General features: G+C 46.3%; 1 protein-coding gene across 1 annotated transcript in view; it reads right to left on the bottom strand.

The window, feature by feature from the left end:
• Window positions 1–8,584, bottom strand: part of FBXL5 (F-box and leucine rich repeat protein 5) — a 37,837-nt gene extending 29,253 nt beyond the window's left edge. The window contains exons 1-3 of the mRNA XM_045284390.1: window positions 8,465–8,584; window positions 5,436–5,723; window positions 2,808–2,903 (exon numbers count right to left, since the gene is read on the bottom strand). Coding sequence (XP_045140325.1) covers window positions 2,808–2,903; window positions 5,436–5,723; window positions 8,465–8,584 — 504 coding nt within the window. The remainder of the gene's footprint in view (window positions 1–2,807; window positions 2,904–5,435; window positions 5,724–8,464) is intronic.
• Window positions 8,585–13,640: the final 5,056 nt, after the last annotated feature.

The raw sequence follows: 13,640 nt of genomic DNA, 5'->3' as shown, positions 1-13,640 counted from the left end.
TTAACTCTACCCAAACAGGATCTCTATGTTAATTAAGAATGGAAGCAAGCAAACAAAACAAACCAAAATCCATTACCACCAAGTCAATTCCAACTGTTAGCCACCCTAACATATAGGGCTAACTAGTGGCATAGCGCGCTACATTGAGTTCATAATCACAAGGTCATTAGTTGGAACCCACCTGAAGCTCCACAGGAAAAAGAGGAGGCTATCTTTGACCATACAGATTTACAGCCTTGGAAACCCAGAGGGGCAGTTCTACTCTGTCCTACAGGGTTGCTATGAGTCAGAATTGACTCAATAGGAGTAGGTTTTTAGTTTGAGGTTACATGGGGTTTGTAAGGCTATAAATCTATAGGAGGAGAAAGTTTCATCTTTTTCCCTCTGAGTGGTTGATGGGTTTGAACCACTGACCATGTGGTTGACAGCCCAGTGCCTAACCATCACCAGAGCTAGTCAGGATTCTACCCAGACCCTGAACTATCCGATGTTGTTTCTGGATTTGGGAGATGTTGCCACAAACCATTATTCTACGGCAGTGCTAAGATCCCTCTTTGGAGATGCTTTTCTGTGAAATAAATGCCAATTTACAGGATCAGACTCTTAACAGGGAGTGCCAAGGAACTTATTTTTAATCTTTTAACGTTCTCGTTCATCACAGGTTAGGAAAACACTGCTCTAGTAACTGAGGGGAGCAGGGGGAGGAGTGTTCCCCAGCCCTGGCTGCATATTATGACTCGGAGAGCCTTGAAAAAATACCCAGGCAAATGTCTCCCACCTGATTTATTTGTGCCTTAACTGGTCTAGAGAAGGCTCAGAAGCAGGCTGCTGCTTTTTTAGTTTTAGGTTTTTTTAAAAAAATACTAGGCTGATTTTTTTTAAACACTAGGAACTGACTTAGGGCTGGACAAAAGTAACTGGTTTCCCAGAGAACACCCCCACTCCCTTACTCTGCTATTTGCCCCACTGAGGAGAAAGCAGAATCTGGGAGGGTCTTGCTTGTGAATTCAGTGATTCCTAACACATGAATGTCAGGGAACAAACAGGCTGTCAACTTTAAACCCAAACGAAAAACCCCAGTCACTGGCGACTGACCATGATCCTGCAGGATGGGGTGGAACTGCACCACCAGTTTCCAGGCTGGAATCTGTACAGAGGAGCCCTGACAGCAGAGTACTTAAGCATTGGGCTGCTAACTTCCAGGTCAGCAGTTCAAAACCACCAGTCACTCCTCAGGAGAAAGATGGAGCTTTCCACTTCTCTAAAGAGTTACAGCATTCAAAACAGTAATAATTTATAAATTATCAAGGGTTCATGAGAGGGGTGAGCGGGGAGGGAGGGGAGAAAATGAGGAGCTGATACCAAGGGCTCAAGTTGAAAGCAAATGTTTTGAAAATGATAAGAGCAACAAATGTACAAATGTGTTTGACACACAATGGATGGCTGTATGGATTGTGATGAGTTGTACAAGCCCCCAATAAAATTATGTTTTTAAAAAAAATGAAATACAGCCTGCATTTTATAAACGTATCTGGAAGATTGCAGGGCTAACACTAAATTCAGTTTTTGTATCTGCCTTTTCTAGACCTGTTTAGTATTGAAAATTTATAGTTTTATTAAAACATGTAAGAAAAAAAGAGAGAGAGTTAGTCTTAGAAATCTGCAGGGGAGTTCTATCTTGTCCCAAAAGTCATTGAGTCAACATCTGCTTGATGGCAAGGACTGCAATCTATGGAAACAGGCAATGGCCTCTTTCTCCCGAGGGGCAGCTGGTGGGTTTGAACTGCCGGCCTTTTGAACCACCAGCGCGCCCTGATAACTACTACTACAGAAAATACGAGAAATTCTGTACATTTACCTTGAAAATATTAAGAAGCAGTGTCTTCTAAAAATTCTGAAGACATTCCCAAGCCCCCTGCCACCAAGTCAACTCCCATTCACAGTGAATCACTGTGAGTCATTCCGATTCACAGAACCTTATATAAGGGTTCAGAGGCTGTAAATCTTTACAAGAGAGGGCAGCCTCATATTTCTCCTTCACAGTAGCTGCTGGGTTTGAACTGCCAACCAAGTGGTGAACAATTCAATGCTGCCCAACAGTGCCACCAGAGCTCCTGTGAAGGCACTCTTACTACCACTGAATCAATTTCGACTCATAGCGACCCTGCAGGATGGAGTAGAACTGCCCCTGTGGACTTCCACTGCTGTCCGTCTTCACAAAACAGAAAGCCTTCTCTCTCTTTTGTGGAGCAGCTGGTGGATTCAAACTGCCGACCTTATGGTTAGCAGGCCAATGTATAACCAAGTACGCCACCAGGGCTCCTTGAAAAGACCTAAGGGGGACATAAAAAGTTATGAGCATTCGACATGGTGCCAGCTACATAATACGAACACAAGTACCGTAAATATAAGCTGACTAGAGTATCAGCCGAGGCACCTAATTTTACCACAAAAACTGCGTAAAAAATGTGCTGAAAAACTCAGCTGATATACGAGTATATACAGTATTTGTTGAGCAAATAAATTAAATCATTCATTCAATGAAAAATGCTGTGAGAATAAAATGTAGTTTTTCTCTTCCCAAAATGAACAAGGAACTTATCTCCATCATCCAGGCAGATGTAGCTAAAGCAAAATGCCACTGCTCTGCAAGTGGGTACAGGCCCTGGGGACTGGCCATCCTCTGAGACATCTGGCTGCTGCCAGTCGGAAGGGGCTGCATTCCGGCTGCTGGCAGCGACAATGAAGGCCAGGCCGGCGCCCGCCTCGCTGTTCAACAGCACCAGGGAGAGAGGCATGCCGCTCACCTCCTCTTCCTCCTTCATGTGAGGAAGAAAATCTCGGGTAAAGGCCTCCAATCTCTCTTTCAGCTGCTTTGCGTAATTTAACTGCTCGTATTCATTCTGGAAACAAAACACACACAAAACAAAAGTTAGGCCCCATTATCTAGACTGTACCTATTTCTCAAGAAGTCAGCTTAAAACGCTGCTTAAGAATCTCAGGAATAAAACAGGTTGGCAAACAGGCCAGTGGGCTCCATGTATGCCCAGGAATAAAGAACAAACACACCCACTGCTCTCGAGTCCACTCTGCCTCGCAGGGACCCTCCGGGACAGGGTAGCACTGCCCATTTGTTTCCAAGACAGAAACTCTTACAGGAGTAGCAAGCCTCTCCTTTCTCCTGGGGAGCTGCTGGCAGTTTGACCTACTGCCCTTAGCAGCCCAACGAGCAGCCACTACGCCACCAGGGCTCACTCTTAAAATTGGAAACATTGAAATTCTTTAATAAGAGGCGCTAAGATTTCTTAAGTTTTCACAAAAGTCTAAAACTAGCATGGATGTGTTGTAAATGTCTATTGAGAGCTAATCTTATGTCACTCTTACATATGTCTTTCTAACACCTATCCATCTCAGCTGGGAGACATCATTACAGAATTCCTGCAACCGGAGCTCGTGGACTGCTGCCTTGTGCTCGCTGCGCTGACAATGCAGATCTCTGTGAAAACTTTAACTGGCAAGACCGTCACCCTGGAGGTCGAGCCCAGTGACACCATTGAGAGTGTCAAGGCAACGATCCAAGACAAGGCAGGCATCGCTCCTGACCAGCAGAGGCTGATCTTTGCGGGGAAGCAGCTGGAAGATGGCCGCACCCTGTCTGACTACAACATCCAGAGAATCGACTCTGCACCTGGTCCTGCGCTTGAGAGGACGTGTCTAAGTTGTGCCTCCTTTTCTTTAAATCATTTTACTGGGGCTCAGACAATTCTTCACAATCCATACATACATCAATTGTGTAAAGCACACTTATACATTTGTTGCCCTCATCATTCTCAAAATTTGCTTTCCACTTGGGTTCCTGGAATTAGCTCATTTTCTTTTCCCCTCCCCCTACTTCCCCGCTCCCCCCTCCCTTGTGGACCCTTAATAATTTATAAATGATTATTATATCTTATCTTACACTGCCCTGAGTCTCCCTTCACCCACCCTTCTGCTGCCCATCCCCCAGAGAGGAGGTTATATGTAGATCCTTGTGATCGATTCCTCCTTTCTACCCGCCCTTCCCTCCCAGTATCGCCACTGTCACCGCTGGTCCTGAGGGATTCATTTGTCCTAGATTCCCTGTGTTTCCAGTTCCCATCTGTACCGCTGTGCATCCTCTGGTCTAACCAGGTTTGCAAGGTAGAATTGGGATCATGGTAGTTGGGGGGAGAAAGCGTTTAAGAACTAGAGGAAGGTTGTGAGTTTCATTATTGCTACACTGGACCCTGAGAGACTCCTCCCCACTACCCCTCTGCAAGCTATGTCCAGTTGTCCACAGATGGGCATTGGGTCCCCATCACACGCTACCCTCATTCACGATATGATCCCCCACCCCCACCCCCTGCCTTTGGTGCTTGAAGCCTGGTCCCTTCGGCCCTTCATGATCACACATGTTGGTGTGCTGCTTCCATGTGGGCTTTGTTGCTTCTGGGCTAGATGGCCGGTTGTGCCTCCTTTTAAGCTTTCAACAAGTTACACTGCACTTTCCTTTGAATAAAGTTGTTGCATTCCCACCCACCCCCACCCAAAAAAAGAATGTCAAGTGAATCCTCCAAGGAGCATGGTGGTGCTACAACCAGGTGCTAAATTGCTAAGTGAAAGGCTGACAGTTCAAACCCCAGTGGTGCCACAGGGGAAAGGAGGCAGTTTGACTCCATGCAGATTACAGCGTGTGGGACACTTTCACTCTGCCCTAGGGGTCAGTGAGTCAGAACCAGCTTGATAGCGATGGTGTTTCTTGGTTTTAATCTGTAACCAATTAAAAACTCACTGCTCTTGAGTTCTTTCCAACTCACAGAAACCCTGCAGGACAGAGTAGAACCATCCCCTGTGGGTGTCGAAGGCTGTAAATACTTACAGCAGCAGCAAGTCTTATCTTCCTCCTGAGAAGCCAACGGTGTTTGAACTGCTGACCTTGTAGTTAGCAGCACAATGAGTAACTCAACTTTTTCTCATCATCCCAAACTACACTTAAAGAGAGAAAGAAGCCTTACATTTTATACAACACAACTTTAAACAATCCTGCTGAACTACCCCTGTTTACTCCCTACAATAGAGAAGAACAAAATAAACATTAGAGCGGGCATTCCATCCTAAACAAATGAAGACATCCAATCATTCTGGGCAACAATTTGACTCAGTCACTAAATCACTACATCTACAGATAATTTTCCTTTACGCACGTGTTTCCAAGATTACTTACTGATTTGTGATCATTAAAACGGCAACTCATTAAAAGCGACTCCACAATTCAGGGAGGGGCTTTCATGACGCAGATCAGTCACACAGGAATGGAAAGGTGACATCGGGTACTATGCAGGGTTGACAGTTTTAGCCAGGGACGTATTGAAGAGGGCAGAGACTGGGATGTTCCCTCAGCATTTCTCCCAACCCACCTTAACGTTCTTCAGACCCTTCTCGAAGAGGCTCAGCATCTCCGAGAGCTTGTTGTCGGAGTGCACGTTGTACACGGTCTGGCTGCGCTGCTGCAGCAGCCCGATGATGTACTCGTTCTCAATCTGCTCGTGCATCTTGAACTCCTTGAAAGTCGCCGACAGGGACTGCAGGAGAGCTCGGAAGTCGTTGTTGTTGGAGAAGTTGGTTTTGGAAAGCTGCGGGAGAAGTTTAAAAGGCAGAGTAAATGAAAGGCAGGAAAGCACATGAAGGAATAGCTCATTGCATTCCTACAGCTTTCTTGGGACAGCAAAATACCTCTGGCTCCGCCTTGCAGGTGGCTAAGGGAAGCGCTCAAACTCACTGCCATGAGTGGGCTCTGACTCAGAACACCGTACAGCGCAGGACAGGAGAGAACTGCCCTTGTGCCCAAGACTGTCACTCTTTAACTGGAGTAGAAAGCCTCAACCACAGGGCTTCAGTGCGAACTGCCCGAGCTAAGAAGCTTGTTCCCTTGCATTAGAAAACACGTGATGTTTGAGACAGAAATGGGTGAACAGCAAACTGCACTGGGGTTGAGACCCAGCCACCCCAAAAGTCAACTCTCCAGTCCGTTGGCTGAATACTAAAGGAGCACACGGGGAGGTGGAGTGTGAAGCGGGGAGGTGCCGGGCCCACTAACAGAACCCCACCCCCACTCTGATTCTCCACCAGAGAAAAGATCTGGCAATCAATCTCCTTCCCCAGAAGAGTCCGAAACCAAACCAAATTCACAGCCATGGCACCACTCTTGCCTCCTAGCAAGACAGGGCAGGAAAGCCCTGTGGGACAGGCCTACTCTATCACATGGGGTTGAAATTAACGTGAGAGTACGTGACAACTGCAACCACACACTCTCGCTCTCTCTCTAAATGGACAAACACACCACGAAGAAAGAGAGACATCTAAAACAGTTTTGCTGTCAGTCATCCAACAATGGTTGCAGCAGTATACTGACAGGGAACTGCCAAGAGTTCAGGCCGGATTCAGGAGAGGACATGGTGCATGGGACACCATTGCTGATGTCAGATGGATCTTGAATCAAAGCAGAGATTTACTCATGTTTCATTGACTATGTCAAGGCATTCAACTGTGTGGACCATAATGAACTGTGGATAACCTTCAGAAGAATGGGAATTCCAAAACACAGTGTCCATGAGGAACTTGGACCTGGATCCAGAGGTAGTTGTGCAAACAGAACAAGGGAATGCTGCATGGTATAAAATCAGGAAAGGTGTGCCTCAGGGTTGTATTATCCTCTCACCATACTTATTCAATCTGTATGCTGAGCAAATAATCTGAGAAGCTAGCTTATATGAAGAAGAATGTGCCATCAGGATTGGAGAAAGGCCTATGAACCTGAAATGTGCAGATGACATAACCTTGCTTGCTGAAAGATCTTGAAGCACTTGCTGATGAAGATGAATGATTACAGTCTTCAATATGGATTGCAACTCACTGGACCAATAGGCAGCATGACGATAAATGGATAAAAGTTTGAAGCTGTCAAGGACTTTGTCTGGCTTTTTCCCACAATCAATGCTCATGGAAGCAGCAATCGAAAGGCAAGAAGGCGAGCTGCATTCCATTAATCTGCTACACAAGACCTCTTTCGAGTAGAGAAAAGCAAGGATGTTACCGTAAAGACTAAGGTGTACCTGATCCAAACCATGGTATTTTCCTTTGCCTTGCATGCATGTGAAATTTGGATAAAGACCAAAGAAGAATCAATAAACCTGAATTATGGTACTGGAGCAGAATATTAAAAGTACCATGGACTGCTAAAGGATAAGCAAACCTGTTTTGGAAAAAGTACAGCCAGAGTGTTCTTTAGAGACAAGGATGGCAAGAATTCGTCTTACATATTTTGAACTTATTGTCAGGAGAGACCAGTCCCTGGAGAACATCATGCTTAGTAGAGAGGCAGAGAAAAAGAAAAAGGCCTTCAATGAGATGAACTGACAGAGTGAATTCCAAAAAATGGGCTCAGAAAAAGGAGTGATTTTGAGACCAGCCCAGACCTGTGCAGGTTTCACTGTTATGCATAAGGTCACTATGAGTCCATGGCACCGAACAACAAGATAATTGCGTAAGGACAGCGTGACAACATAACAGCTGTATAGTTGTATAGGGATAGTGCGACAATCTTTTCCCTTTGGTCCAAATTGTTACAACAGTGCTTTTAACATGTAAAAGAAATTTAAATATATATTCTCCTATGGAAGGTTAAAACTTTTAGTACACACCAAGGTGAGTCTGAGCTGTTCAGAAAACAGTGGTGGGGTAAATTTAAGGAAACGTTCCCCCACCCCTCGAGCCCGTGGATGGTACACATGGCTGCTCATCAGAAAGTGGGGATTTTGAGGCCTGTTGGAGGGCACCTCAAGAAGAAGTCTGGGACCTGCCTATTGCCACGAGATGCCCAGGAGCCTATTGCCTATTGCCATGAGATGCCCGGGAGCCCAGCTGCACTAACACGCTGATCCTAGGCTGTTCTGAGCTGGAGGGGTGAAATGGTGAGTGTGGGCATACGCCAGGTGAGGTGGGGATGCCAGTGGCTCCTGGACGGCACAAACCCAGCACAAAATTAAAAAAAAAACAACACCTAATAGCATCGCTGTCATTTTTTTCAACAGGAAAAATGATCTCTAATGTCATTTTTGCCTTCTATCCTCAGTGGCAAATAAAACACATATTTAAAGTATACACAGGATCAAGAAACCTGATTCAAATTAAAGTTCAAGATTAGATTCTGACCAACAAACAAGAGTCAAACACTCTACATGACACCTATTAAAAAGACTATTTTACCAACACTTTTTTTGGGGGGGGACACTTTACGGAGATGATTTATTGTCAGGTACATGTGGGCAAATAACTGAGAACAGGCCAGACGCAGGGCTGGCTGGGGACCAGGAACAGAAGGCCTGGCCACAGGGAAGGGTCTCAGTCAGTAGCCCAGAGGAGGGTATGGTAACCCTGACATGCTGACTGGTATGACCATGGCCATGATCAGCCCCAGAGAGATGAGAAGACTGAACACCAGGGCACAGGTGCTCTGGCACTTGGCAGCGGACGCGTAGCTCTGGGCCCCAATCACGTCACCCACCATTTTCGGGTTCCCTAGACTTCACCGAATAGGCAAACCCCACGAAACCCAGGCAAAAGATGTTCAGGAACACTGTTGAAGAAGGACCAGACCACATGGTCAGGCACAGAGACCTAGCTGAGGATGCTGACCACGGTGTGCGCCAGGCATCGGGGAGGAGGTGGGGCGGGGCTCCCCCTGCACGTCCACCTTGTGCTTCTCCGGGAGCACCCGGTTAGGTCAGAGGCAGCCCGGAGGCATGCTGGAGGCAGGTCTGGGCCACGAATCAAGGCCATTTAAAAATTCACTTAGAAAGGAAAGAACCAGTTAGGCTAAATGCAATTGATCTATAAATGATGTGAGGTGGGAGACAAGCACTAGGTCCCATCACATACTCAAACTCACCTGCCATTGAGCTGATTTCAACTCACAGAGATTATAGGACAGGGTAGAACTGCCACTGTAGGTTTCTGAGACAAATTCTTTGTTTGTTTTTGAGACTAATTCTGACAGGAGTAGAAAGCCTTATCTTTCTCCCACAGAGCAGCAGGAGGGCTCGAACTACTGACCTTCCAATTATCAGCCCAGCTCGTAACCCACTGCGCCACTAAGGCTTCTTACGACTTCCCAGACTTGCCTCATAAAGCCCGAGCTGGGGTTTCTGAATTGGAGCAGTGTTTATGGTGTCAGACTTTTGCCTGGTCTCAGCAAAACTCCATAGTCTGGAGACAGCACCAGGAGGGATGACACATAAAACTTCTAAAGCAAAACGCTTCCATTACGTTACACCTCGTGGGACTAACTGAAGTGGCTCCCACTGTAAAGGAGCCCTGGTGTTGCTCTGGGTTCAACTGCACTGCTAACCACAAGGCTAGCGGCTCAAAGCCAGCAGAGGCTCTGTGGGAGAACGATGAGGCTGTCTACTCCCACACAGATTCAGTGTGCTGGAAACCCCAGGGAACTGGTCCAATGGGCATCATGGGCTTGCTGCAATGGGTGTGGGTTTGGTGTGGTCTTGGCTTCAGTAGGCAGCAGTGTAGATGGGCCCTAACAGAGAAGTGGATGAGGAGTGGGGTTTGTGGGGCTGATTGATGGCCAAGGGGATGGCTCCTGTGCCGCCCCCAAAAAGCAGGCAGGATCCACATGTCCAAACCCCGTTCTTCATGAAAAATCAGACACAGGAGAGTAGGGCAAGACCCATCTGAGGCTAATCTCTGAGGTCCTGTCACTGTGTAAGGCTCTACGTTGTCAAACAATCCAAAAGATGGCAAAAAATAACAATAATGTTCTCGAGGCAGGGAGCTTCACGGACATTTGAAACAGAGTAGGAAATCTTGTCCATCGAAGAACAGGCCAAGTTGACCAGCAGGAGCCTCCACACGGTGGTGGGTTATGCGCTGGGCTGACAACAACGGGGTCAACAGTAGAAACCCAACAACATTCCGCGGGAGGAAAAGGAGGTTGCAAGTTTTACAGCCTCGGAAACCCAAAAGGGCGGTTCCATTCTGGCTTCCAGGAGCACTCTAAATCAATGGGCTCCTCAGCAGTGGGGTGATTTAAAGGGACTGTTAACTTCCTGCAACAGACTGAAACTCAACGGAGCTACACAAAAGCATTCCCCATTACTCACACAGTCAGTCCACTGTGTGTAAGCACCGCCTCCGGAGTGGGAGTCAATTTGGGGGGTGGGGGGGGCACGTCACGCAATGTCTCTGTACTTCCATTTCTTCTGCTGTAACAAGGGATCAGGAGGCCTGGTGGCACTGGCTGTGGGTAAGCAATGGACTGCTAACCATAAGTTCACCAGTTCAAATCCACCAGCTGCTTCTTGGAAGAAAGACAAGGCTGTATGTACCCATAAAGATTTCACCGGGAATGCCCGAAGTGGAGTTTCTATGAGTTACAACTAGCGCGTTTGCAGTAGAATGTTTGTTTTTAAATCAGGCTAATAATAACTCAGATCAAAAGGACACTGTCGGGTAAATACTGGACTGCTGAGAAGCTGGGTGTGAAGGATACGGCATCAGGAATGACGGCTTAGTAACACCTTCAACACCAAGATGACACTGGCTTGCTTGCTGAAAGTGAGGACTTAAAGTGCTTGCTGAGAAAGATCAAGGACTACAGCTTTCCGTTTGGATTGCGACCCAAAATAAAGGTGTCATCAGGATAAGCATGGAAAAGACTGAAGCCGTCACAGCTATCCGCTTGCTTGGATCCAGTCAATGCTCAGGAAGCAGCTATGTAAAAAAGAGATCAAACAGTGCCATGCAGTCAATAAATCTGCTGCACAAGACCTCAGTCGAGTGTTGAAAACCAAGGAGGTTACTTTGAGGACCAAGGTGCGCCTGACCCAGCCCACAGTACTTTCAATCACCTCACATGCATATGAAAGTTGGGCACTGAGTAAGACCTAAGAAAAATCAATGCATCTGAATTATGGTGCTGATAGGGAATACTGAAAACTACCAAAAACTGCCCCTCAAAACCAAACCCTGGTCTTGGAAGAAGTAGCATCAGAATGCTTCTGAGCCGCAAAGATGGTGAGACCAGCCCCTAGGACACGAAGCTTGGTAAAGTAGAAGGGCAGCAACAAAGAGGAAGAACTTCGACAAGATAGACTGACACAGTGGCTGCAATAATGGGTTCAACCATAAAAACAATTGTGAGGATTGAGCAGGACCGGGCAGTGCTTGCTCAGTTGTACACGGGATTGCGAGTCAGAACCTACTTGATGGCACCTAACAACTGCTAGGTAGGTGGTTCAAATCCACCAGCTGATCCTAGGGATAACGATGAGGGCTGTCTGCTCCTGTAAAGATTTAACAGCCATGGAAACTCTATACAGAGTCACCACGACCTGAAATATAGCCAGAATGCTTCCTGGAAGTGAGGATGGTCACTTTATCCCACGTTCTTTGGACATGTTATCAGGAAAGACTTGTCTGTGAATACCATGCTTGGTAAAGTGGAGGGGCAGCAAAAAAGTGGAAGGCTCTGGATGAGATGGCTTGACACCAGGGCTGCAACAATGGGCCCACACATACGCACCATTGTGAGGATGGCGTGGGAGCGGGTGTGTTTCGTTTTGTCATACGTAGGGTCTCTCTGAGTCTGAATCAATTGCCAACACCTCACAACAACATGAGCTGAGCAGACTCAATGGCAGTGGATTAATAATAACCCCTCATAGAATGCTTCTGGAGATTAAGTAATCAAATGTACAGAACATATAAGGGAAGGATTATGACCACCCTCCCAAATAAATATAGAAGGCCTACACCCCCCGTACCTGAATATGAGCTTGTTTGCTAATGGAGGGTATGTTAATAAGGGCCCACCACAGTGGGGTGAGACCAAACCCTTGTTACTCTGGAATGGTGTCAGAAACACTAGTATGGGCCGAGAAGCACCCCATGAGGCTCTGTCTACAAGCATGACCGCAGCCGAGGACCACCAGTATGCCTCATGGAAGATGGGGCAGAGGCACAGAAGGAACCCACGTGGTCAAGACCCAGACAAGGACTTTGAGCCTGTAGCACTGCCACCTGGGCCCATTCAGGCCTAAGCCCTGCTTAGACTCCACTGGTATCTTTTACTGGCTTTCGCCCACAGTCAAGGATGCCAGCCAATTCAGTTTCTCTCCACTTGAGAACAATTGCTTTTAACCTGGTACCGAGAAGACAGGCGATTCAATAGGATTGGTTAAAACAACACACGTAATTTAACTCTGAAAAATCTCTCAAAGAACTAACAAAAAGCAAAGCAAAACCTAGGCTGTCTAGCCTATTCGTACTCAAGGTGACCCCAGAAGGCAGAGTAGGACTTCGCCACCAGGTTCCCAAGGCTGGAAATCTTCTGGGAAGCAGGCCGCCACATCCTTCTCCCAAGGGGCAGCTGGTGGGGCAACCCACCGTGCCACCCGGGCTCCTTGTCTACTTGTCTCTTCCTCTGGTCTGTAAATACTGCGTTTCCCTCTGCAAAGCTTTTCAAATATATAAATGTGATTATTTACAAGACAGAGACAAACCACCCTAGATTCCTTATCCATCTGAACACTGGATGGATAGTTCTAAAATAGTGGTTCTCAACCTTCCTAATGCCGTGACCTTTGAACACAGTTCTTCATGTTGTGGTGACCCCCAACCATAAAATAATTTTTGTTGCTACTTCATAACTGCAATTTTGCTATTGTCATGAATGGTAATGTAAATATCTGATGTCCAGGATGTTATTTTCATTGCTACAAATTGAACATAATTAAACCATAGTGATGAATCACAAAAACAATAGGTAATTATATATTGTGAAATACTTATTTCTAATGACAAATAAATGAAATTTTGTCTCGAAGCATGGTGTAGCATGGGTAACAGTCTTAATATAACAACAGTAAACACTATTGTTACATTTTGCGACGGTATTCGTAAAAAGCTATCATCAGTGTGAAGGTTGAGATAGCTTCTTTCTCACCAGATCAGTATTTACCTGCATGTGGGTAGACCTGCCTGGAGAGGGGCAGAAGAGCGGTGTCTAGTTCCTAAGACCACTGGAAATATGTTTTTCCATGGTCTTAGGCAACCCCTATGAAAGGTTCGTTCGACCCCCCAAAGGGGTTGCAACCCACAGGTTGAGAACAGCTGTTTTAAACAAACAAAAAAATGCAAAGCACTTGTAGTTGCCAAAGTTGCGCACCTATACCATGGGTGTGGGGTGGCTAGAGATGGTGTATATCTTTAAAATCCTATAAAATGGGGATTATCATTATCCCTGCTTTACAGATGGGAAAAATGAGGCTCGAAGAAATGAAATAACACCAAATCACCTCAAATAATAAATCTCTATTACTCTAATACTTGTGTTCTTTTCTTTTCACAAACAATCTGTCCCAATCACCAAACTACCTTTCCCAATCCAGGAGTCCTGTCACCTACCGCCCCCCCACCACCACCACCACCTACCTCCCTCCCTCTCTCTCTCTTTCACACTTTCTCATATCACACACACTCTCTCAAGCACATTCACTTTCCTGCTCTCACACACACAACTTCTCCTCTCTCAGATAATCTCTCACTCACAC

Source organism: Echinops telfairi, unplaced genomic scaffold (assembly GCF_000313985.2).
Source record: "Echinops telfairi isolate 266 unplaced genomic scaffold, ASM31398v2 ScPeMD7_7468;HRSCAF=8506_1, whole genome shotgun sequence".
Lineage (NCBI taxonomy): Eukaryota > Metazoa > Chordata > Mammalia > Afrosoricida > Tenrecidae > Echinops > Echinops telfairi.
The sequence above is the reverse complement of the archived record's forward strand: the minus strand, read 5'-3'. Positions and strand labels throughout refer to the sequence as shown.